The sequence below is a fragment of the Nerophis ophidion genome, linkage group LG07 (assembly GCF_033978795.1).
Source record: "Nerophis ophidion isolate RoL-2023_Sa linkage group LG07, RoL_Noph_v1.0, whole genome shotgun sequence".
NCBI classification, from domain to species: domain Eukaryota; kingdom Metazoa; phylum Chordata; class Actinopteri; order Syngnathiformes; family Syngnathidae; genus Nerophis; species Nerophis ophidion.
This window is the reverse complement of record NC_084617.1, coordinates 53,352,580-53,379,669: the sequence shown is the minus strand read 5'-3', so window position 1 is coordinate 53,379,669 and position 27,090 is coordinate 53,352,580. Positions and strand designations below refer to the sequence as shown.

General features: G+C 36.8%; 2 protein-coding genes across 5 annotated transcripts; both read left to right on the top strand.

The window, feature by feature from the left end:
• The first annotated feature begins 2,938 nt into the window (after nucleotides 1–2,938).
• Nucleotides 2,939–27,090, top strand: LOC133556492 (leucine-zipper-like transcriptional regulator 1). 4 transcript variants are annotated; one of them, XM_061906461.1, is made up of 21 exons: nucleotides 2,939–3,108; nucleotides 3,278–3,550; nucleotides 4,587–4,649; nucleotides 4,724–4,780; nucleotides 4,860–4,939; nucleotides 5,021–5,129; nucleotides 6,567–6,650; nucleotides 6,725–6,782; nucleotides 6,862–7,001; nucleotides 7,073–7,274; nucleotides 9,480–9,590; nucleotides 9,663–9,755; nucleotides 9,845–9,940; nucleotides 12,424–12,598; nucleotides 12,675–12,844; nucleotides 12,945–13,228; nucleotides 13,502–13,651; nucleotides 16,983–17,088; nucleotides 17,195–17,275; nucleotides 17,627–17,750; nucleotides 26,563–27,090. In XM_061906461.1, the coding sequence occupies exons 2-20, from the start codon at nucleotides 3,372–3,374 to the stop codon at nucleotides 17,741–17,743; spliced, it is 2,355 nt and encodes a 784-aa protein (XP_061762445.1). In that variant the 5' UTR covers nucleotides 2,939–3,108; nucleotides 3,278–3,371; the 3' UTR covers nucleotides 17,744–17,750; nucleotides 26,563–27,090. The 4 variants fall into 4 exon arrangements, with proteins under 4 accessions (XP_061762445.1, XP_061762444.1, XP_061762446.1 ...); XM_061906460.1 differs by having other exon boundaries at nucleotides 2,939–3,550; XM_061906462.1 differs by lacking the exons at nucleotides 2,939–3,108; nucleotides 3,278–3,550 and adding an exon at nucleotides 4,120–4,370.
• On the top strand, nucleotides 19,127–24,156 carry LOC133556493 (putative claudin-24). The gene has a single exon (XM_061906464.1). The coding sequence runs from the start codon at nucleotides 21,657–21,659 to the stop codon at nucleotides 22,401–22,403; it is 747 nt and encodes a 248-aa protein (XP_061762448.1). The 5' UTR covers nucleotides 19,127–21,656; the 3' UTR covers nucleotides 22,404–24,156.

Genomic DNA, 27,090 nt, shown 5'->3' with positions numbered 1-27,090 from the left:
TGTTTATGTGTTTATGTAAAATGTGATGAAATGAGAGCACATGTATATGAAAAAGTTTTGCAAAAGGATGGCAAAAACAGCCATTATTCAAGGTGGGTACAGTATCACTTGTCATTTTTTTCACTATACTCTGTGTGTTTTTTTGTGTGTGTTATGACAAAAAAATTTTCACATTAAACAATACTATAAGTAATAAAAGTAAATATTATACATTGCATACACTATGGATACTTGCCACAGGAATATGTGAATATTTTATGTGTCATTTAATTTATATTTCCTGGCTATGTGCCACTTGACAGTAACCAAATGGATTTAACACAACACACAGGTAAAAATATCCATCCATTTTCTACTGCTTGTCCCTCTTATGTTTCATATTTGTTATGTATATATTGGTGTTTCATACACTTAGTGTTCATCATGCATTAACTATTTGTTTTGATTCCAAAGACGTGCACCTGGGATAGGTTGATTGGCAACACTAAATTGGCCCTAGTGTGTGAATGTGAGTGTGAATGTTGTCTGTCTATCTGTGTTAGCCCTGCGATGAGGTGGCGACTTATCCAGGGTGTATCCCGCCTTCCGCCCGATTGTAGCTGGGATAGGCACCAGCGCCCCCCGCAACCCCAAAGGGAATAAGCGGTAGGAGAAGGATGGATGGATGCAATAAATTATACAACACCTACAATTTTAAAATGTATCAACCTTCCATTTATGGCCAGTTAAAATAAAGTGAAATACTTATATGGGATGTGTTGATACAATTTTGTTATGTGGGCACAGTAGGAAAGGGACCTTATTCCTGGGTGGACCTCGCGTGACAGTAAGTGAGGTGGTTAATCATCTTGCAATGCACTCTGCTGAAAATGATGGAAAGCTCCACTCTTCATAGCATCTGATGCTGTGGTCAAAGTTAGAATTGCCTAAAAAACACATTTCCAATACAGTATATTCAACACTCAACTTCCAGCTAAAGTGGATAGTGCACCCCTCCAATTCATCATGTTTCATGTGTCAGGTAAAGCATGACAAATGTATATTGCAATCTACTGCAGGATTACTGTAACTTTTCAAAAAGGTCGATTGTACAATGAGGGTTGAATATTGTATAACTGTAAATATTTTTTGTCTTTTATACTCCTTGTTCCTAATTTCGGTTGAATGAAAGAAGTTGTATATATAAATACAGGCTTAATAAAAAGTACTTCCACTACGACTATAAATGAGATTGTTTTAATTTGTTACTTACAGTACATATTACGGGACAAGGTGAAACAACAATGCAGGTCCGATTCAGAGGAAATGTAAAATACCAGAAATGATATATGTATGCAAATCAGGCAAATACTGAGTTTGCAGTATATGTATCCTTGATATTTAAATCCTTCCAGTTACTGTTAAAATATACAACGCCCAAAAAGTGTGATATGAATTTATCTTAATCAGCTAAAAAATGCTTGCATTGTGTAATGCAAGCATTGCACAATAATTTATCCACCTCACAATAAACTGCTGTGCTTTCAATGCAGGAGGAATTGAAATGTAATATATCATGTATAACATGATATGCATTATAAGTGTGAATGTTGTCTGTCTATCTGGGTTGGCCCTGCGATGAGTTAGCGACTTGTCCAGGGTGTACGACGCCTACCGCCCGAATGCAGCTGAGATAGGCTCCAGCACCCTCCGCGACCCTGAAAGGGACAAGCGGTAGAAAATGGATAGATTGATTGATTGAAACGTTTATTCTTAGATTGCACAGTACAGTACACATTCCGTACAATTGACTACTAAATGGTAACACCCGAATAAGTTTTTCAACTTCTTTAAGTCGGGGTTCTGTTGGGATGTCGCATGGCTGCAGTTGTGTGTCCCCGAGTATGCAAGAATCCAGGAGAGTAGAGTGAAGGTAAGAATATTTAGTACTCATAAGAAAATAACAAAAGCAAACATAAAGCAGCCGTGCAGATAAACGTTCTCAACATAATATTAACTTCGAGCACTGAGGAGTGCTCGAGTGAAACATAAATAGACCTATGTTGATTGACAGCAGCTGAGGACCGCTGCCAATCAACAGCAAGTGAGAGAAAAATAGTGCTCAGCTGAGTGAACAGGAAGTACAACAAAATAAGAGCACTGAACAGGAAATAAAGTACAAAACACGAAAAACTAACAGAAATTAAGTGACAGATTGTCACAGGTTCATATTAACCAGTTCATGGATGGATACATACATATATATATATATATATATATATATATATATATATATATATATATATATATATATATATATATTTATATATATATATATGTATATATTTAAATGTACATATATATATATATATATATATATATACATATATATATATCCATTTTCTACTGCTTGTGCCTTTTGGGGTCACGGGGGGTTGCCGGAGCCTATCTCAGCTGCATTCGGGCGGAAGGCGGGATATATATATATATATATATATATATATATATATATATATATATATATATATATATATATATATATATATATATATATATATATATATATATATATATATATAGTTGATTGGCAACACTAAATTGTCCCTAAAAAGGGAATAAGCGGTAGAAAATGGATGGATGGATATATATATATATATATATGTAAATATATATATATATATATATATATATATATATATGTATATATATATATACATATATATATGTATATGCTGTAGTTGTCTCCTGATGTTAATGTTTAATGTAAAGAATAATAGTTATTATTAGTGAAACTATATGTAAAAAATAATATTTAAAAATAATTAAATTCACTGGTCCAATCAATATTATCATATAAACAAACAAAATACTGTACTAATAATAGTAAAAAGTGCTGTCTCACCCTCTCCACTGTCTCTCTGGAACACCGGAAGTATACCCGCCTCGAGTCGACTGGCAGTCATGAGTTGTGACGTCATTGCGGAGCAGGACGACTGTGTGCTTCTATGACAGCTCTTTCGTCCTACTTGTATCTTTAGTAGAATCATGTTTGCGCTCATTTAAGTCCAGGGTAACCACCAACTGATAGAGCTAAAAAAAGTCCAATATTATCGAGTGGTTTCCGTCAAGGTATTTCGACATTTCTGTAGTGTTTTGCCGCTGTTATGCATATTAGCTTTAGCTCTGTAGCTAGCTGTTGTTTTTAGCATTGCCAGTGCTAACCGGAAGCTAGTTTTAGGCCCTTTAGTTTTATACTTTTTTTTAAAACTACTTTTGGTATTTTGTGTTTCTTTGCCAGCAATAAAATGCCTGACAGCTGAAAGGGAGTTTTGGCTGGAGATTTGACATCAACGATGACATTAGCAGCAGATGAGTGGCCCTGATAATCACACATGCTCAGTTTTGATGATTGGGGCAAAATGTCGTGTAAATCAACCAAAGTGGCCCCCAGTGTTGACTTCGACCACAGTTGTTCGGACAGCGTGGAATACCTCACGCTTAATTTTGGTCCTTTTGAAACTGTTCATCGTTGGAGAAGACTCCCTCCGTGTGATGAGTTTGTTGGAGCAAGGTAAACTTGTTGAAAGCATCAGATTGAAAATGGTCAAATGCCTGGAGGTTAATTTGTGTCTTTATTATAAAATCTTTTTTGACACTGGATATATGTAACATAATTTAAATTGTTTACATTAAATTATGCTGGCAGTTTAATTGAATGAAAATATGTGGGCAAAATGTATGTGTTTATAAATCCACTTTTTAAAATAGCGTGTTTTAAATTTAGTGGTAAAAAAACCTTCTATTGTATATAAAAATTCAGTGTCAAATTTTTAAGTGCAAAACAATTCAGTACAGAAATAGTCGCTATTTCGAAATTCAGAATTCGCTTTCCGTAAAAAAAAAAAATCTTAACTTACTGGAGTTTTGAAGAAACAAATATTTCTGCACTGAATTTTTTACACAACATTTTTCTGCACTGATTTTTTTTTTTACAATGAATTTTAAAACACTATTTTGACTAAGTGAATATATTTAACAAAACATCTACTCATAATTATTTATTAAATGAAATTCATCCATCCATCCATCCATTTTTTAGAGCCTATCTCATCTGCATTTGAGCGGAAGGCGGCGTACACCCTGGACAATTCGCCATCTCATCACAGCAACAACACAGATAGACAGACAACATCCACACTCGCTGTCACACACAAGGGCCAATTTAGTGTTGCCAATTAACCTATCTCCAGGTGCATGTTTTTGGCGGTGGGAGGAAGCCGGAGTACCCGGAGGGAACCCACGCAGTCACAGGGAAAACATGCAAACTCCACACAGAAAGATCCCGAGCCCGGGATTGAACTCAGGACTACTGAGGACCTTCGTATTGTGAGGCAGATGCACTAACCTTTCACCCACCGTGCTGCTCAATGAAATTGTCTGCGTAATTTGATGTAAAAATGTTTTTAATCAGTTCACAGAATTTAAACAAAAATAATTAATTTACATAAATTTAGTATCCAAAAAATTTTTTATAATAAAGACACAAATTAACATCCATACAAATGTTTATGTAATTCACTTTGACCTTTTTTTTGCCCTTCTCACAGGCGCAGCAAACACACAGTTGTGGCATACAGAGATGCTATATACGTGTTTGGGGGAGACAATGGGTAAGTACAGTTATTAAATTGTTATTTTTTTTGCAACATAAATTATGTTAAAATTGTCTATCATCACCCACCAGAAAGAATATGTTGAATGATTTGCTGCGCTTTGACGTGAAGGACTGCTCATGGTGTCGGTAATAATCAAAAAATATATATAATGTACAGTATGAATGTATGCTGTGGTTGTGTACTTGACTATATTATCTTTTACAGGGCCTTCACCACAGGAACTCCACCTGCTCCCCGCTACCACCATTCAGCTGTTGTTTACAGCAGCAGCATGTTTGTTTTTGGTACCTCTTTCTTATTACTTCTAATATTTTCACATTTTAAAGGTATGCCGATTTGATGCATATCTTCTAACTGTATTCCAGGGGGCTACACTGGAGATATATACTCCAATTCCAACCTTAAAAACAAAAATGATCTTTTTGAGTACAAGTTTGCCACGGGGCAGTGGACTGAATGGAAAGTGGATGGGAGGTAATATATTGTGATTTTTTTTTAAAACCCTTAAAGGGGTCATATTATGATATTTTTCTACATTTAAAACACTCCTGTGTAATCTACATAACATGTAATGGTGGTGTGTTTGTCAAAATCTTTTCACACTGCTTTCTGTCTCTCTTCAGGATGCACCATTTTGGTGGCGGTCTTATTTGCGTGGCTCCAATTCACCAGCGTCTTCTCCTTGCCATCTTTGTTGTAGTTTTTAGCGCCTCTATAAGGAGTCTACTGACAGATTAAGTTTGAACTATAAGCTAATTAGTATTAGAAATGGCAATAGTCGAGGTTGCACGTCCATGTACAAGCCAGTCTGCCTCACAACAAGAGGATAGTGAAAAAGAACTAAACTAAAATAACTAAAATGGTAGACTCACACAAATCACCTTGGGTAAATTTATACCATATAAATCAGAGCATCCTGAGGAGACAGTCAGACAGTGGATTGAAAATGGTCTGTAAAATATTATATATTGAACATTTTGACCAAAGAACCACCATTACATGTTATGTAAACCACAAGGAAGTGTTTTAATTTAGAAAAATCATAATATGAACCTTTTTAAAGGGGAACCATACATTAAAAAAATTAATTATTCCTAACGATGTTGTAATGATGTAATGCTCATTTTCATTTGTTGAGAACCATATAATATCAAGTAGCTAACAACATTGAAGAGCTAATGGTCAGAGGAGCAGTGTGAGCAAGGCGATGTCTCACTACGCCAAAAAAGTAGTTCTTCTGTGTTAGTTCTTACAATACCTATGTTGCCATTTGGAGTTCACCGCAGTATAAATAGAGCGTTGTTGGCGTTATTAGATGTTTGTTTGTTTTTTAAAGGTGGAATAGATTAATCCTAATTACCCGGATTTTAAGCCGCCGCGTACTAGCATTTTTTTCACTAATTAGAATGCACGGAAAGGGAAAAGATGTGCATTTTGTCTAACATAGGGATTGTGAATGATGGACAAAATTACCACAAAAATGCAGTTTTCCTTTAAGAGGTCCCTCAAATACACTTAAAATTTGACCCCAAATGACTAAAAAGGGCAAAATCCCCTAAATTGCAAAAAAAAAATTAAAATATGTTTTAACCAATTTAAACAAGTCAATCTTTTAGCAGACCTTCGGACTGAAGTATTCAAAATAAATAAATAAATGTTTTCTTAATTGTCAAAGGCCACTGTATATTTCCCACTATATTTAGTAATTAAGAAAAAATAGGATAAAACCCCAAATTTCAAATATTTCAATAAGTATTTGCTTATTTTAAGGCCCATTTTCAAACTGTATCACTCCACTATTTTATTATTTATATAATTTTAATTATTTATAATATTTTACTTATTAAGTATTACTAAGTTCAATTAATATAATTTATTTGACTTACTATTGCTCTATTCTTCCTGTTTCAGCTTGCCAGTGGCTCGGTCTGCACACGGCGCCACGGTTTACAGTGATAAGCTGTGGATATTTGCAGGTTATGACGGGAATGCAAGGTATGTTTGATAACACAGAATATTTCTAACAGCCATGTGTGCAAAGTCACGAGGTATATTCTCCTCTCACTTAGGCTGAATGACATGTGGACCATCAGTCTGCAGGACAGAGAGCATGCATGTTGGGAAGAGGCCAGTATATCAGTTTGATTGTATATCACTAGTATATCACTTTCATGTGCTGACACCCAAAATCCTGTGTCTCAATTAGATCGACCAGAGCGGTGAGATACCTCCATCTTGCTGCAACTTCCCCGTCGCTGTATGCAGGGACAAGATGTTTGTATTTTCCGGCCAGAGTGGGGCCAAAATCACCAACAACCTCTTCCAATTTGAGTTCAATGGCCACATGTGAGAAAAAACTATGCTACAGCGTGAGAGTTATTTGAGAGCTGCTAACGCTAGATTCTCATTCCTTGCAGGTGGACCCGCATTCCCACTGAACATTTACTACGAGGATCTCCACCGCCTCCCCAGCGGCGTTACGGCCACACAATGGTCGCCTTCGACCGTCACCTGTATGTATTTGGAGGTGCTGCTGACAACACTCTACCCAATGAGCTGCATTGCTATGATGTGGACTCTCAGACATGGGAGGTGATCCATCCCAGCCTGGACAGCGAGGTATAAAAGGCGCTCTGTATACTTTCTGAATGTTTCAAACCACAAATCTCTTGTCCGTTGTCTTGTCATATTGACAACAAAAATGTTGTTAAAAAAAGGCTAAAAACACATAAAAAGCACTCAAAGTAGCAATTAGCACAGTAGCTAACGACAGCAGTGCTGTGCTGACTAGATTAAAATCGGAGATCAATTAGCCCGCTCACAATGGATGTGCTGCTGGGCAGAATATGGCTGCGCTGTGAGGCACACAATGGGAGGATGAAACGTTCGCATATTTTAATCCGGCCTGTGGTTCGTAAATCGAGGTTCCACTGTAATCGGTTCCAAAATACACCAAATTGTCATAAAACCAAATAAATTTTTCCAATAACGTGTAATGTAAATACAATAATCTGTTTCAAACACCCACAATATTAATACAAAACACATGTTATAGGAAATAGGTATACTTTTCATGCAGAAAACATTGTTAAATACATACCTGTATAAATGACAAATCAAATTTTTGAAAATTTAATATCACCTTTAGCTTTGACTCTTTGATGAAGACAGACGATTAGCGGCCAGTTTTTTCTTGAATTTAAAGTCATTCTCACCTTATTCATCAAAGTGTTGGCACTTCTACATTTCTGTGGCCCGAAGTTGGATTAATTTGCAGCTGTTATCAGTAAAAAAAGAAGCACAGACCGTCTAAAAGCATATTTGCCTAATACTAAGAATTACGCAGTTCGCTCGAACGCCTCATCGTATGAACTCTGCATTGAGTAGCTTGATTGATCCTGCTCCCATAAGAAGTAATGAGAAAGACACAGAGTTGTGCATTGTGTGTGCATTCTATGAAAAAATAAACTGCAAATGTAATAAAGATGATTAAATTATTCCTTGGCTGTAAAGTCCTAACTTTTGAAGTCGGATTCACATCCATCCATCCATCCATTTTCTACCGCTTATTCCCTTTCGGGGTCGCGGGGGGCGCTGGCGCCTATCTCAGCTACAATCGGGCGGAAGGCGGGGTACACCCTGGACAAGTCGCCACCTCATCCCAGGGCCAACACAGAAAGACAGACAACATTCACACTCACATTCACACACTAGGGCCAATTTAGTGTTTCCAATCAACCTATCCCCAGGTGCATGTCTTTGGAAGTGGGAGGAAGCCGGACTACCCGGAGGGAACCCACGCATTCACGGGGAGGACATGCAAACTCCACACAGAAAGATCCTCAGCCTGGATTTGAACCCAGGACTGCAGACTCACAAACGCGTGGAATTCTTTATTTGGGCATTTGATTCTGTGATATACAGGCAAATTGGGTAGCAGTAGTAGTAGTTTGTTACGCACAAAGTTTGGCTATTCAAAAGCATACAAAAACCAAAGCAAACTTTTGGCAAAATTTTTTGATAAAGTGGGTTGTATAGAAAAAGAGATACCACTATGTATTTGCTTTTACAAAAATACATTTCAATAGAAGGTCAAAAAAATAACTCTGTCAACATTATAAACGCTTTTTTGGAACTACAGGCAAAATAAACATGAAGTAAACCAATATAATAGAAGAATATAGTGGAATAATAAAACACTACAATAAAAGTTAATCAACCTTTGTTGCGGAATGACAGATCTATAGTAAAGTAGAGACGATGCGTTGCCAAATGTGAGTCAATTTAGTGCCTCACGCTTTTGAATATTCTTAGCTGGCATTCAAGTGTAGAAAGAAGTTAAGTCCTGTACAACAAAACTGGAAAATATTTACTTGTTTGACAATTTAATTCATACATCCATCCATTTTTTACCGCTTGTCCCTCTCGGAGTCGCGGGGGTGGCTGATGCCTATCCCAGCTGCATTCGGGCGGAATGTGATGTACACCCTGTCCAAGTTGCCACCTTATCGCAGAGCCAACACAGACAGATAGACCTCACATTCACACATTTGGGCCAATTTAATTCAAAATTAAATTAAATTGAATTGCTGTACAATAAAACTGGAAAGTATTAACTTGCGTGACATTCGATATCATCACGCTGAAAATACCTCTGTGGAGTTTTGATCTTTTAGTTGCTTGCTGAGCTGGGCTGAAGTCTTTATGGTTGACAGCAGTTTGACTTTTTGAAGAAATGTTTTTCCAGAAAATGTTATAGTTATTTGACTTTGTAGCTTCCACTGTGTTATTAATTTTAAATTCATATTTGCCCTGCCTCCTCAGATGCCCAGTGGAAGGCTCTTCCATGCAGCTGCTGTGATCCAGGATGCAATGTACATCTTTGGAGGGACTGTGGACAACAATGTTCGCAGCGGAGAGATGTACAGATTCCAGGTTGGCATTGTTGTCGTTGTATTTTATTAAACAGTACTAATATTACAGGTAATTACTTTCTTCTTCTGGTAGTTTTCCTGCTATCCAAAGTGTACTCTCCATGAAGATTATGGCAAACTATGGGAGAACCGTCAGTTCTGTGATGTGGAGTTTATCTTGGGAGAAGTGGGTTTCACTCTGCAATAGTTATGCACTCGTTCACATATTTATTAGTGAGAATGTTTTTAGTTTTTTATATATTTTTTTTGTTACAGCGGGAGGAGAGAGTTTTAGGACACATTGCCATTGTGACAGCGAGATGCCAGTGGCTGCGCAAGAAAATCCTGCAGGCTCGGGATAGACAAAGACAGGTCAGAACCAGAGAAAACACATGAGTCACATCACAACATGGCTATAGTGAGCTGACCATTTATGAAATGGCCTGGTGTAACTAAATATTGGGTTGTGATGTGTCCTCTGTACCAGAGAGCACACTTTTCCATTTATAAAATACTTGCTGTGTACTAAAATATATACTATTAATTAATTAATACTTTGCGATAAGAGTGCACCAGTTTATGAGTTTTTGGGATGGTAAATAGTAAATGGGCTGAACTTGTATAGCACTTCTTTAACTTTTTTTTTTTTAAGGAACTCAAATCGTTATTTCCACATTTACCCAGTCACACAAATATTCACACACTGATGGCAGGAGCTGCCATGCAAGGCGCTAACCAGGACCCAACAGGAGCAAGGGTGAAGTGTCTTGCTCAAGGACACAATGGACGTGACCAGGATGGTAGAAGGTGGGGATTGAACCAGGAACCCTCAGGTTGCTGGCAAAGCCACTCTCCCAACTGAGCCACACCGTCCCCAGATGATATCTGTCTCTCAACTAATTGCTATGCTTTAGGTTGCAGGCAAAAATTCGGCTCACAAGCCTCCCAGCCCCAAGTTGGTGTAACAAATGTCACAGTTAACCGAATAAGGTTTCAGCAAAACATCTGGTCTTACTGGCTAGCATTAACTTAGACCTGTACAACCTTGTTTTTCAAACCATTGGAAAGAAAAAGGTGTGAAGGGGCAGCGCTTGGAAAAAGAAGCTAATGGGACAAGCGGTAGAAATGGATGGATGAATATGTGTTCTTGTCTTACATAAGGATTGTGAATGATTGACAAAATTCCCCCAAAAAAGTGGAGTTTCCTCTGCCAGTGTTGGATTTTAAAGTATTAATATTTTAAAAAAATATGGAAAAAGCTGCTGATGGTGCTTTTGACGAAGCAGCAGCTCTAAGGAAATACAGCAGAAGTCCAAGGTAAATGCTGTGCATTATTATTACATTACCTCATAAAACTACTGTTGTTGTTTGTAGTTCATTTAATTGCATTGTTTTTATACAAAATGTCTTATCTGGAAATTAGCAATTTTTTTTAAAAGGGAAGTGCACTATTTTTTTAATTTTGCCAATCGTTCAGGATCATTATGAAAGACATGATGACACATGTATTTTTTTAAAATGCATTCTAAATATTAAATAAATGCGATCAAAAGTCTGCTTACAATGGAGCGTGTGCGAGCCGTTCAATTCTGCCTATCGAGCCCTTAAAAACATCCAAACACCTCCATTGAGTTTTTATATACTTGATGTTAGTGTATATGTAATGTAGTAACGGGCACATTTATGATAATATTTACGTATTTTGATCATTATAAGCGTATATTTCAAAAAACGCATCACGTTTGCTTTTTTTTTCTTCGTCACTGATTTCTGCCCACTGCAGACTTTATGAGAGCCGACAAACATAGTAATACATCACTTACTGTGCAACGTCATCTGTCATTAGGACGCTGAATGCTAAAATATTCATATATTCCAATTTAGGTAAGGAATTTCTCATCCTTGCGAAGAAACGGGGTGGGGCGCGGGCAAGTGCTTTTTGTATCATTCCTGCCAGTTCCATGTCCTAAATGGCTGTCAAAGTGTCCCAACTTGTCGGATTACCTACTCGGATGTCTCATTTCCAGGTGAGAAGCATGATTTATGATCTACAATAAACTTGCAGGGAAGCGAGGAAACAGCAGACCACTCGATGATGTAAATATATGGAGACACAAAAGTGATTACGTCGCTGCTTTAAATAGTTTGTGTGTGTCAGCACTTATAATAAAAATATCACTAATACTTGGTAAATATTCATGTCACAAAATGTAAATGGAGTATCGTTGGCACTTTTTTAATGTTTTTTTTTATTTTATGTGCGGAATAGTTGATGTCCCATTGGTTTCCCTGTAAGTGGATGTTTATTTAATATTTAGAATGCACAACAAAAAAAACTATTCCGTCGTCATGTCTTTCATAATGATTGTGAAATGATTGTATATATTTTAGTAATGATAAGCAAAATTCCAAAAAAGTGCAGTTCCCCTTTAAAAAGGCATGTTACATGTTAAAATTGTGCTGCTTTGCACGCATTACATTGATTTAAATTCGTATTAATTGGCGACAACCTTTTGCTATACACATTTTTTGAAAAAGGAGCTGCGTCACAGAACCAATTAACTCGTATCTCGAGGTACTACTTTATTAAAAATATATTTAATACAATATGTTGTAATGCAGTTGTACAACACTGCAAAATATTACAATAATAAACAGTGTAATAACTCGTAAAACTTAGCACTATAATCAATGTAAAGATGGATTTTCTTGAGCAATTCTTGTTGTAGATGTAGTTAGATTGTGCAGGTTTACCAAATGTTGCCCTCAAGCGAATGTACATTCTAAGCACATACTTAAAATCCACGTTTTCTATCCGCATCTCTCCTGGGTGGATCACTCGAAATGTGTCTCAGAGGACCAAACAGGAGAGCAGTGCAGAGAGCGATGAGGGGGCCACAGGAGGAGGAAGCCATGTCCCAGGTGGCCAAAGCCAACTACTGGAGGTATCAATCAGGGAAGCCGAAGCCCAGCCTTTTGAAGTCTTAATGCAATTCCTCTACACAGATAAGATCCTGTACCCACGCAGAGGTAACGGAAGTAGTTAGAATATTTGACCAAATCCACAAGCAGTCACGTCATTGTTGTTTCTTCTGACTCTACTCAGGTCATGTTCAAGATGTTCTGCTAATCATGGATGTTTACAAACTGGCGCTCAGTTTTAAGCTCTCCCGCTTGGAGCAGCTGTGTGTGCAGTACATTGAAGCTTCTGTCGACCTCCAGAACGTTCTCAGTGTTTGTGAAAACGCCAACAAGCTCCAACTTGACCAGCTCAAGGTATTGTTTTACTGACCTCTGGTGGTGATGGTGATCTATTGAAACATGAGGGCAAATGAAGAAATTGCTTCCACTCCCAACATTTTATATCTTCTTTCAGGAGCATTGCCTTAACTTTGTAGTGAAAGAGTCACACTTCAACCAGGTGATCATGTCGAGGGAGTTCGAACGTCTATCCACGCCGCTTATCGTAGAGATTGTCCGACGAAAGCAACAGCCTCCTCCCAGGTTGTACTCGGACCAGCCGGTGGACATCGGCACTTCCCTGGTGCAGGACATGAAGGCCTATCTGGAGGGAGGCGGCTTGGAATTCTGTGACATTATTCTGCTGTTAGATGGACACCCTAGACCTGCTCATAAAGCCATCCTGGCAGCTCGTTCAAGGTACTGTTCCCAGCAGGAGCACTCTTGTGTTCTTTTAATGTGGAAAAGAAGCACAGTCTTAGATGTGTTACTGTTCGAATACCATTGTCGCAATAGGACATTTTAATTAGTTGTTAGAGAGACAACTGATCAAACCCTTGTCTCGTTCTGCATGTTCACACTGGAAATGTCCCTTTAAGGAATAACCGAGAAAACTAGATATAGACAATAATTCATCTTAATCCTGTCTATTTTTGTCAACACAACTGTTAACCTGACTCTTTGACGCCTCAGTTACTTTGAGGCGATGTTCCGCTCCTTCATGCCAGAGGATGGCCAGGTAAACATTTCCATTGGAGAGATGGTTCCAAGTCAACAGGCGTTCGAATCCATGCTGCGCTACATCTACTACGGAGATGTCAACATGCCTCCTGAGGATTCTCTGTATCCTTTTCAAAATCAAACCCTTTGTTTGCTTTTAATTCTTTCACTTTTATGTCAAGATAGAGGGTCATGTTTTGAAGAAAGCGTCCACATGGATGAGTTAATAGTTTAAAATCATAGAGCACAAGTCTTTAACAGGGATCCGCTATCCCTAGGAGTCCGCAGAGCTACTACAGGGTGATCATGAAATTTTTGGTTGATAAGACTTTATTTGAATAAATGTCTTTGTATTTCCTATGTATTTTTGCAAAAATGTAAATGCATTTTAAATACACTTTAAAGCAGTGGTCCCCAACCACCGGGCTGTGGCCCGGTACCGGGCCGCGGCCCGATTGGTACCGGGCCGCAGAATAATTTTTTATAAAAAAAAAAAATATATATATATATATATATATACATATATATATATATATTATTATTATTTTTTTTTTTTTTAATAAATCAACATAAAATACACAATATACACTTACAATTAGTGCACCAACCACAAAAACCTCCCTTTTTCATGACAAAGAAGAAAAAAAGAAAAAAAAGTTGCTGCATCATGACACATCATTAAGAGTTTGACCAGAAATATGTTGTATAGGGATTAACTATACACTATAAAACAATACTACAACATGCTGTCACATGAATATGTTTTAAAGTATTACATTTGTGAAATTAACACATCCACAAAATGTAAAAACATTGTGTTTACTTTTTGATATAAATATAAAACACATAGTAGTTTGACTAATCAATCAATCAATGTTTACTTATATAGCCCTAAATCACTAGTGTCTCAAAGGGCTGCACAAACCACAACACAAACCACTACGACATCCTCGGTAGGCCCACATAAGGGCAAGGAAAACTCACACCAAATCAGTTTGGCCAACAAAAATTAACACTAGTGATACCTCTCACATCTAATACACAAACTTCACAGCCTTATGTTTAATTCAAAGAGATTACAAAACATTTAGCTAGTATTTATGTTATTGGAACACTGAAAAAGTTAGCAGCTAAATAAAGGACGAGTGAGCATCCTAATAAACAAACGGCAAGTCTTTATAAACAAGTTGTGGCAACGTTCCCGACACATCGCCTGCTGTATGTTTCTTCACTTCATTAACTCTCTGTCCCAGCAGCAGGACTGTGTGTTGAGAAAATAAAAGCAACATCAAATATTTTTCTCCTCCACTGTTTACTTTTAGGGTGGGACAAATGCGCTTGTTTCCAATATTGTCCACACCTGTCGTCATTTAATAGCAGCAGTGCACTCTTGACCGCACGCTGAGACTATGAAGCGAGGAAAAATGAAGTTAAATGAAGCGCTCGCCTCCGTTTTCTTCGAGATGAACTCTACGGGGCAAAGTCGGAGTAGTTGCTTTTTATTATTTTAGTGCTAGTGCATTAATAAATTAAAATTTTTCGGTAATTAAAATGATAAACGGTATTACTGTCTTAAATTGTACTGTGTATTATCATTATACCGTTTACCATTACATCCCTAAAAGCAGTGGTCCCCAACCTTTTTGTCCCGTTGCCCTGTGGGGGGGGGTTCTTTTTTTCTTTTTCTTTTTTTGGGTCATGAAAAAGGGAGGTTTTTTTGGGTTGGTGCACTAATTGTAAGTGTATCTTGTGTTTTTTATGTTGATTTAATAAAAATTTTTTTTTTTTTAAATTCATAAAAAATTATTCTGCGGCCCGGTACCAATCGAGCCCGGTGGTTGGGGACCACTGCCTAAAAGGACCCATATTGCCTAGATGACTGATAGATACTTCAGTAACAAGTATTCTTTGTATAATTTTGTCTTAAAATGAATTTGTCAGTCAGTACCCACAATATAGATTGGCGCAGTGGGAGTGGCCGTGCGCAACCCGAGGGTCCCTGGTTCAAATCCCACCTAGTACCAACCTCGTCACGTCCGTTGTGTCCTGAGCAAGACACTTCACCCTTGCTCCTGATGGGTGCTAGTTGGCGCCTTGCATGGCAGCTCCCTCCATCAGTGTGTGAATGTGTGTGTGAATGGGTAAATGTGGAAGTAATGTCAAAGCGCTTTGAGTACCTTGAAGGTAGAAAAGCGCTATACAAGTACAACCCATTTATCATTTATTAGTTTTTGAGTATTGTGTAAATAACTAACTGTATTTTTAACACACCCCTTCCATTTTCAGAATTGATATGCAGTCTTTTACATGTTTTCCATTCAAACTCAGACCAAAAACCTTCTTCACTGCAAACTATACTCCCATTTTGTCCGAGTCAATTTGACAGGATAGGTCCATACTTTCCTCATATTGCCATCATTTGGAAATTTATACATGCGGACTCTTTCTTTAGTCGTATTGCTACGACCTGCAACAATGCATCTGGCAGACATATTTGACAATTCCTTCACATTCTGCATGAAGATGCTACCAAAGCACAAACTACGCAATATGAAATTGCCTCCAGTTTTCTGTAGGTGATGTCAGCAGGCTGATGCAGGCCTGCTCACCGTTTGGAGCCAAAAGTGGGCGTTCCAAAATGTGCTGAAACTCGTTAGAAAACAAGCACAAAAAAACCTACTGTGCCTATTTCGGGGGGGTAATTTTACCTGTCGAAATCATTTTCTGGTCCAGAACTATTAAATTAGTGTTAATGTAGTCAGCATTAGAAGGGCCCTTTAGCACACTACCTGCCAGCTAGCGATTGGCTGTATTATTTGAATAACGAGGTACTTTTAGGACCACTTTAATTTAAAACATTAATTTCATACATCCATAACTCCATTAGTTTAGTGGTCCTTGGCCTGCAAAAAAACCTTCAGCAGAGGATGCTGAAGTAGGATCTAAAATTAGGCTACAGGGCTATCTAGTGGTGTTTGCTGGAACTGTAGAACACACTCAAGCTGCTCCTCATTGTGGGATTTTTTAATACAAGAGCTGGTTCAGCAGTATAGCTCCCTTTGTTCAATGTAATATATTGATAAACGGTAAGTCAGTGGTCCCCGACTGGTACCGGGCCGCAGAAGAATTTTTTATTTAAAAAAAAATAGATATATATATTTTTTTTATTTTATTTTTTATTAAATCAACATAAAAAACACAATATACACTTACAAATAGTGCACCAACCACAAACAACTCCCTTTTTCATGACAAAGAAGAAAAAAAAGCAAAAGAAAAAACAGGACACCCCCCCCGGGCCGCGCGACAAATTATTACGGATACAAAAAGGTTGGGGGCCACTGCGGTAAGTGATATGAAAGTTGTACAGGTACGTAGGTAGGTGCTAAGGATCATAATTTTAAATGTAATGACACAAAAGTGAACCTGTCTGTTTTCCTTGACCTTTGAACAGTTATCTGTTTGCTGCACCGTATTACTATGGCTTTTCAAACAACAGGCTGCAGGCGTACTGCAAACAGAACCTGGAGATGAATGTGACTGTGGAGAATGTCTTACAGGTATTGATGTATTAATGGGAGGAGTCTACACTTTGTGCAGCGACCTGATAGGTCAAAAGACTTGTCTCCAGTCTTATTTTAGTCCCAATGTTTTCCTTCATTGCAGATCCTGGAGGCGGCCGATAAGACACAGGCCCTGGACATGAAGAAGCACTGCCTCAACATTATCGTCCACCAGTTCATCAAGGTGGGTGGGCTCATGTTCGGCGCCCTGAGGGTTTTGCTGCCCACTCGCTGCAGCTGAGCTAACCTTGTAGTCACGTCATCTTTGCAGGAGACTTGACACTATTGGCCCGCTAGCAGAGCGCCTTCCATGTTTACAGGGCGGCCGGCTGAACAAGCACCTCCTCACTTAACCGCTCTTAGTATTCCTGTTTGTTATCCCAAGAACCCTTTGTCACTGATGTTTTTGTTATGCTTGCGTCATATTTTTCAGCATGAGCAAATTCAGTGCAGCTTTATTGGACTCTTCTTTGACTTGTATTTTATTTTATTATTTTCCCTTTTTAATTTGTTCTTTCCTCCTCCCCTTCCAAAGGTTTCCAAGCTCCCCAACCTGCGATCCCTCAGCCAGTTGCTGCTGTTGGACATCATAGAGTCTCTAGCGTCACATATATCAGACAAGCAGTGTGCCGAGATGGGCTCCGACATTTAGGACGATGGCAAGAGCTGCTCTTTTGTTCATTTCTCCCTCCTCTCCCTTAAACTGTTTACAATGTCTCCACGTCATTCCTCCCTTTATTCTTTCATTTGCATGTTTCAGTCTCCCTAACACCTCCTTTGTTTGATTGCTCTTTTCCTCATTCCGCATATCAGTGTTATTTATTTTGTCTGCCCATTTTGCATCCGTATGTCCCTTTTCTGCTTTTACCATCAAACTACATAACACTTGTTACTGGCTGGATCTACATCGTTACATGAAACATTACATCATAAGTAACGATGCTTATCCCACTACATCTAGGGTATTAAGTTGGGGTGTCCCAACCTGATATTGAAATCAGCTTTCGGGCCGATATCACCCCACCCACCCCCCCAAAAAACAAGCATCAGATGATACCGACTTGCATCTAAAAGCTCTGACACAAGCAGACCTGCAGAGTGTTGTGCAAAACAGGACACCCAGTTAACATGTAATTGTCCTCCAATAAGCACACAATGTTGGTGTTTTCTTGTATTTTGTTCGTCATTTACAAAAGGTAGGCTGTAGGCTACTAAAAGATAGCAGCTACACAGCAGCTAAGCACACAAGCTATAAACCTGTAATAAGTGTCTTTATTTGAACAACATTGCAGTCAAACACTCCACATGTGTTAATACAAACAAGTATTAAATAAATATAGTTCCATATTACACATACAAAGTCTAATCGAAGAAGCATATTAGAAAGTATCCAGTAACAAGCGTGTCCGCATCATTCAATTTACTGCATCTTAAGTCATGTGCTAAACATTATTATAGTGACCACTAGGCGTCGCCATAAACAATTACCACTCCGTGAAATTAAATTAAAGATAGCATAATCCCCGCCTTTCGCCCGTGTGTAGCTGAGATAGGCTCCAGCACCCCCCGTGAACCTGTAAGGGACAAGCGGTAGGAAATGGATGGATATGTCCATTCCAGTCGGTGAATAATAAATAGGTGAGTGTTTTTCATACCAACAATTGTTCTTTGTTGGAGTAATTTCAGTAGATCAAACCTTTTGTAGCATTCCACACTACAATACAATAAAAGTATGAATGATTCCTGTTGTGCTGGATTAATATCGGTATAGGAAGTGAAAAGCTGGATCAGGGCACACATAATGTTAAGCACCATTTGCATACTTTATCCATGTTTATCTGACAGTTTAGTAATGTATATTTAGCCACATCTGTATTTACTATGGCTTTTCAAACAGCCACATCTGTATTTACCCATGTGTGTTTTATATATATATTTATATATATGTGTGCGTGTATATATATATATATATATATATATATATGTATATATATATATATATACATATATATATGTATATATATGTATATATATATATATATATATATATATTATTTTTTTTTTTGCCGTTTGTTGGTAGCGTCACTAACCCATAAAGAACACATACAAGTTAAATGCACATATCCATATGTATGTTATGTCCAAGAGTATTTGGACAGTAACAAGAGTTTTTAGGATTTTGCCCGTGTCCCGAATGAGGATAAGCAAAACAATATCTTAAATATCAAATAGTAAAAAAGGCAAATAACTCATTAGTTAAGGTCCAAATATGTCTGGAACTAACTGTAAGAAATATAATAAGTCCAGGAATATTCTGTATGTTACACGCCACATCCTGGAAATCATGTTTAATCATATTGAGTTGACATATTTTATTGGCAACTCAGGACACTAAGCATTGAAATGATGTTTAGCTCTATTGGCGGGGTAATCCCAATACAGTATATATTATAACAAAACAATATAGCAATGCAAAGAAATACTATATGGAGAAAATGTTCAAATGTAACATTTTTAAAAGGGTGCCTAACCATACTGCTTTTAAAGTCAGCACAGTATATGACTTATTCTCTTTTATGCCAACTATATTGGATTAAAGGAGTGTAAAGGTGACTTTTTGAGTGTTATTTCATGTCTAGGAGATTCTAATGATGATAACAACTGTATTTAGAAAGCTGTAAACTGTTTTCTATGCTCTTGCTATAAAAATTTGTCATGAATATAATCCCACTTTGTGGAAAAACATGTATCACTGCCAGGCCCGGAACCAATTAACATAGACTATATTCTAGGTCAATCTTTGCAACATTAAACATTAAGGGGGTTGGAAAAAAATAATTCATATCCAAATGGCAATTGTCATTTATTTTGATTTTGAATAGATTCATCCTTTTCCAGAATTGATTTTCATTTTAAGAATTTTTTTGCCCTAACACCAGCAACAAGACAAGCTTTCAAATGTATTTAAAAAAATATATTTTATTGTAATAAATCGAGAGGATCGTTTTGAATTGAGAATCATATCTTAATCAAATTGTCTAAATTGTATTGAGTTTATTTAAAAAAACATTCAGTATACTGGATATTATTATTATTTATTTATTTAATTAGAATTTATTTATTTTAGCACCACGTACATGTAAGTAATTGATTGTTCATCTGTGTTTTTTTTTAGTCTTTTCTTTTGCAGTATACTGTATTTGATTAAGCCCTGATAATAATATTTATGATTAACAAATGGTTTCATATCATTTGACAATGTTGTAAACTGTATGTTTTTAGGTTTTGAAGTTACTTGGTTTGTCCCAAAAAAAAATAGATTTTCGAACAATCTCGATTCTTATTAATAACTATTCTTAATCGATTAAGAAAAGTTAAAAAAATGTATATATATTTTTTTTAGTCAGTCCTGTCCAGCCATTCAGGCAAATCATATTGTTGATGTAGATGATTATATCTGCTGTACACATTTACTTTAGAAAAGAGAAGTGTTAGATACTTCTCTAGTTGCCTTATTTGTGTTTGACTTTATTAAATGTTTTGGGTAGAATTTTATAAAACACAAACCGTTTTCTTTTAAATAATATAGAAATTCATCAGAGCTGCTTATCTATTTTATGGAGGAGTGTAGTTATTCATAGAACTGGCACCCAATGTTATTAAAAAAAAGTATTGATTTTGAATCTAGAATTGTTTTGAATCGAATTGTATGATACCCAAAGATTCATAGCCCTGTTAGATATTTTCATGAATATGATTAAAATCAAGAGTAAGATTACCAATACAGTGTTAGTTTTTGAGTGGGCTTGGGGCCCCTCCGCAGTGGAAAAGTTTGGTCCCGAGTTAAAAAAGGATAAAAACCCCTAAACTAGACCACAAGGACATGTTTTGAATGTAGAATAAAAACACCATGGAGCCCCTTGAATGCAATAATACAGTATTCGTGTCGTAAAGACACAAGTCCCCACGCTATTATTCTATTGTTTGTCCTCTTCTACTGATGTGGTATAACTGGAATTGGAGCTTGAGTTGAGTATAATTGTGTTTGAGAAATTGCTGAAAGAATGTAGATAAATATATACTTTATTATTCTTCAAAAGAAAATCACATTTCCAGCATCTTTACAAAGTATCAAGTTTAAGTTATTTGTTTATTATATGATATTATTATCAGTTGAATGATGCAATCAGTTAAAAAAAAATTCAAATCTTGGAAAAATATTTAAAAATATATTTTAAAAAAGATCAAAAGGCAATTAAATATGTTGAGCGCCAATGTCTTAAGAAAAAGGAAGTAAATTGTCACAATTGCCACTTGTCAAATCACACTTTTTAATGAAAACAAATGAACGAGCTGACCTGAGTTCCACACGGCAGCACAGAAAGAATCCATTCTAGTCCACGTCTTAATTTTTGAGCTCATGTTTCATTGCTGTCCTCGGTGCAGGATGCCATCAGAACTCTAAGGTTTCATCTAAAAAACAGACTTCACTGTCTTTGCATTGGGCGCTGGAACAAAAAAAGTAGTTGTCAGGCAATATACTGCGATTTTTTTTTTTTTTTTTAATGAAAGAGCCTCAAATGTGGGCAGGTGGGATTGACTATGTGGCTCCTGTGGATCCCTCCACATTGAAGCAGGTTGTAAAGGAAGAGATGGTTCTCCTCACAGCTAAAACCATGCAAAGGACGGCGGTCTTCGTCACCTTCGGGGGTCTCGTGACCTCCTTGATCACAACCTTCCTACCGTTGTGGAAGACGATGAATTCGGACCTGAACGAGGTGGAAAACTGGTACTCTGGACTGTGGCACATGTGTCTCTACACTGAGGAGGTTGGGGTTCAGTGCAAGACTTATGACTCCTTGCTGGGACTTCCAGTGGACCTGCAGATCGCCAGGGTGCTGATGTTAGTGTCAGTATGCATCGGGGCTTTGGCGCTGCTGGTCGCTCTGCCGGGACTGGATGGGATCCACGTGTGTTTGGAGCAGCCTGGAAAGAGGAGACGGCTCCTGGTCTTGGGCGGGGTGCTGGCTTGGGTGTCAGGGTTCAGCACGCTGGTTCCTGTGTCCATCGTTGCTTACAACACCGTGGTGGAGTTCTGGGACAGAGGTTTTCCCGACGTGATGCCGCGCTGGGAGCACGGAGAGGCCATGTTTTCAGGATGGTTTGGAGGCCTGGCGCTGATCACAGGAGGAACGCTTTTCTTTGTAGCGGTGTGCATGGCGGACTACGACACGCACACACATTGTGTGACGAACAACAAGACTCATGTAACACACGGGACACAACACTACCGCAAGACTGAGGTTTTGTAATTGTTTCTTCTATGGCATTTTTTTCCACCTGTCACCAGTTTTAGTGTCAAATCCAAAATGTGACTTCTGATTGACATATGTTTCCATAATTATGTGATATGTAATTGTGTTGCTTTTGGTCATTTGCAAGCCAATCACATTAAAATGTTTGATTTCCTAACCACTTGACATGAAAATTAATGAGGTAGTGCTTGACCTTTGTGCACCCCTAAGGCCCAAAACAGGCATTACATGTGTTCCTTATGTTAAAGTAACCACTAGGTGTGGCGAAATTATTCCGTGCATTTGACTTATCTCCCTTGCTCACCCCCTGGGAGGTGAGGGGAGCAGTGAGCAGCAGCGGGGGCAACGCCCGGGAATAATTTTTGAGTGGAGTTTGAGTTTATTTCGAACATGCAAGCATACAACATAATACATCAAAATTTCCAGTTTCTCTTTTCAACATGTTCGAAAAGGAGTAGGAAGAAGCAGAGCTTATTTAATCCTACCCCTTTTCTTTTACATAACAGTTGCTAAAACTTTTGTTCACTTCCTGTTCTCAATGTCTTCACAATATACTCCATAAGTAATCACAATAAAAATAAATAAATAATTGTTGAAGTAAGTTTTATTCCATACGATGAGATAAGATTATTTTGAGAATGAAAGTATGAATGGGCGAATAAATTCAGAATGTTTATCATGATTCTTATTTTTTGTACTTTGTAAACACTTTAAGTTTGAAGAGTTTCTTGAAGTGAATCATATTAGTACATTGTTTGATTGCTTTGCTTAATCCATTCCATAGTTTAATTCCACATACAGATATACTGAAGGTCTTAAGTGTTGTACGTGCGTACAGATGTTTTAAGTTACATTTTTCTCTAAGATTATATTTATCTTCTTTTGTTGAGAAGAATTGTTGTATATTTTTGGGAAGCAGGTTATAGTTTGCTTTGTGTATAATTTTAGCTGTTTGCAAATTTACTATGTCGTGGAATTTCAGTATATTTGATTCAATAAATAAAGGGTTTGTATGTTCTCTATATCCAACATTATGTATTATTTTAACTGATGTTTTTTGTAACACTGTTAGTGAATGAAGTGTACTTTTGTAATTATTTCCCCATATTTCTACTCTGTAACTCAGATATGGTAACACTAGTGAGCAGTAGAGAATATGAAGTGATTTTTGGTCTAGAACATATTTAGATTTATTCATTATTGATGTGTTTCTTGCAACTTTATGTTGTATATTTTTTACTTGAGATTTCCAGTTCAATTTATCATCAATCATTATACCTAGAAATTTGGTTTTATTTAATCTTTCAATTTCTATTCCGTCTATTTGTATTTGTGATTGACTTTCTCTTCTACCGTTACCAAATAGCATTATTTTAATTTTACTGAGATTCAATGATAGTCTGTTTTTGTCAAACCATTTTTTTTTTATTTGTTCATTTCTTCTGTTATTATTTGTATTATCTTCTGTGTGTTCTCTCCTGAACAAAACGCTGTTGTATCATACCGCAAATAATACTAACTTTAAATCTCTTGTAACTTTACAAAAGTCATTTATTTAGAGATTGAATAATTTAGGTCCTAGTACTGATCCTTGAGGTACACCACAGGATATATTTAGCGTTATATAAGTGTGTTCGCTTAGCTTCACGTATTGTTTCCTGTTCGTTAGATAACTTCTTATCCGGTTTAATACTAACCCTCTGATGCCATATCGTTGTAGTTTTTTGATTAAAATATTGTGATTTTTTTACCATCTATTGCATTGGTAATTTCTTCTGTAATTTCAACTAAAGCCATTGAAGTTGAAACATTAGCTCTGTGTCCATATTGGTTCTCTTTGAGTATTCTATATTTATTTATGAAACTCTCTAATCTGTTATTGAACAGTTTTTCAATGATTTTAGAAAATTGTGGAAGTAAAGAAACAGGTCTATAATTTGTAAATAGATGTTTGTCTCCAGTCTTATAAATTGGTGCAACTTTAGCTATTTTCAGTTTGTTTGGAAATGTACCTGTTTGAAATGATAGGTTACTAATATACATTAATGGTCCTGAGATTTCTTCAATAACCTTTTTTTATCGTTTCCATATCAATTCCCTTACAATCAGTTGAAGTCTTAGATTTACATTTTTTCACGATTGTAACTATTTCCTCCCGTGTCACATTACTGAGGAACATGGAGTTTGGATTTCGCTCTATGGTATCATTATAGTCCTCAATTGAAACTGGGTCTGGAATCCTTTCTTCCAATTTTGGTCCAATATTTACAAAGTAATTATTAAAGCTTTCAACTACTTCCTTTATGTTGTCATTATGTTTATTTCTGTCTAAGAAGTATTGGGGGTAATCCCTCTTAGTGCCATTTTTAATAATGCTATTGAGAATGCCCCATGTTGCTCTCATTATTTTTGTTCCTGTCCAATAATTCACTGTAATATTCTTTTCTACATGATTGTAGTATGTTTCTTAATTTGTTTTTATACTTGTACTTAATTTCCACCTCTGTAGTTCTTTGTGCTATACATTTTCTATATAGTGTATTCTTCTTACAAGCATTTTTTAATCCTTTTGTCATCCATGGTTGATTATTCTTTCCCTGCTTACTACTGAGTTGTCTCCATGGATCATGTTTGTTGTAAAGTATTATGAACTTGTTTAAGAAATTTTCATATGCTTCATCAACCTCTTTTTCATTGTACACATTGTCCCAATCTTGCCTTTGTAGCTCAATTTTGAAAGCAATCAATCATCCTTTTCTCTGTGCACAGTCTTCAAAATGTCCTTTTGTCTTCCATGTTCTTTTTGCAATTTCCATCATATATTGTAAAAACTGGCAGATGATCACTAACGTCGGTTATAAGTAAACCACTTGTAGTGTTATTATCAAAATCATTGGTAAAACTATTATCAATAAGCGTGGCACAGTGTCCTGTGATTCTGCTTGGCTTTGTGATTTTAGGATATAAACTGATGCTGTACATTGTATCAATGATGTCATCAATAGACTTTTGCTTGTTAGGGTTCAATAAGTCAATATTAAAGTCACCGCATAAGAAAATTATTTTTTTACCATTGTCCATGTAAGTTGCCTTGATCCATTCTTCAAATGTTTCTATATTTGACTTTGGTGATCTGTATATACAACTGATGAATATGTTTTTGCTTTTTTCCTGACGTATTTCAATGGTAAAACATTCTAAGATATCTATTGCAAATGACATGTTTTTTTTTACCAATTTGTAGTTCAGGTTCTTCATCACATACACAGCTACTCCTCCATTTTTGTTGGTTCTGTTGATGTAGTTTAGTTCATGTCCTTCCAGATCAAAAATATATTCCTTTTTAATCATAAATCCATGTTTCTGTGACGGCGATCACATTGAAGGGTTTGTTGATGTGTTCCAAAAAGTTCTTAATGTTGTTGTAGTTTGCATACGAGCTTCTGCTATTAAAATGAATAATTAACAATTTGTTATCACTTTTAATGTTGCTATTATATTGCTCATCTGTGTAATAAAAACAATTATTACTGATGTGGGAGAAAACATTTGTATCTGGATCTATATCGTTTTCCAAATCCTGTTTTTTTGTGATCTTTGTTGCAGAAGTTTTTTAGTTCCATATTTTCTTGTTCACCAATCTTTGATGTTGTTTCAATAATCTCTATAAGTGTAGGTGGATACAATCCTGACACTCGGTCTTCTTTTTTAGTCGTCCCTTGGAACATAGTCGTGTTGATGTGGAATTTAGGTGCTTGTTTTCTGTCAGAGTCAATTATCATCGTTGTTGTGGAAGCTGTGTAAACTTTTATATTTGTCCAGGTCCTTGATGTCATTGACGACAAGTAGTCTTGCTTCTGGACATCCATTCAGCTTGATGTAGATTTTACAGTTGGCGCTCCAAGTTTCCCTGGATGTTTCCCTGCTTTCTTAAGTCGCGTGCTTTCTTGGCGATTCCAGCATTACGTTTTGTGAGATTCTCATTCATGTACACATTTGTTCCCTTCAGCTTCTTTCCCTGTCTCAGCAATGCCATTTTAGATATTCTGTTTACGAGTTTCACGAGCACGACTGGAGTGGCGTTGTTGTCTCTTCTGTTCAGTGGGATGCATGTTTCGATGGTATTAATGTCAATTTCAATTTCCTTTGATTGCAGGACGTTGACCACTTGCTGTTCTGCTGAGACAAGATCCATTTCATCTGGTTTACCTTCATTATTCACAGCTTTCGCATAGGATATTGGTTTAATTCGGTGCCCTGTCACGATGATATCATTCATTCGTTTATCCTGCTCCGTTTCATCTATGATATTACACAGTATATAGTTGTCTTCTTGAAGGGTCTTCATTTGTTGGCCCATTTCTTCTTGAAAGATCTTCATTTGTTGGCACATATCAGAGACTTAATTTTTTCTGGTGATGATTTGAGTTTGCAAACTTTCTATATTTTGCTGCAGACTTTTCTCATCTTGATTGTGTTCTGTTATTGCTTTTTTCAGATCTTTTTTTATTTTTTGGGTGATTTAATGTGTTATGAAAGGGACAATGGATGGATGGATTGTTCAGTTGAAATTTTACCAGGATGTTTTTCACAGGTTTTTTTCTAAAATAAAATGTCATTGTATTTTTGATTGCAATGTTGTAAGAATAAAATGTACAAATAAAGTATACACGCTTTCTCTTGA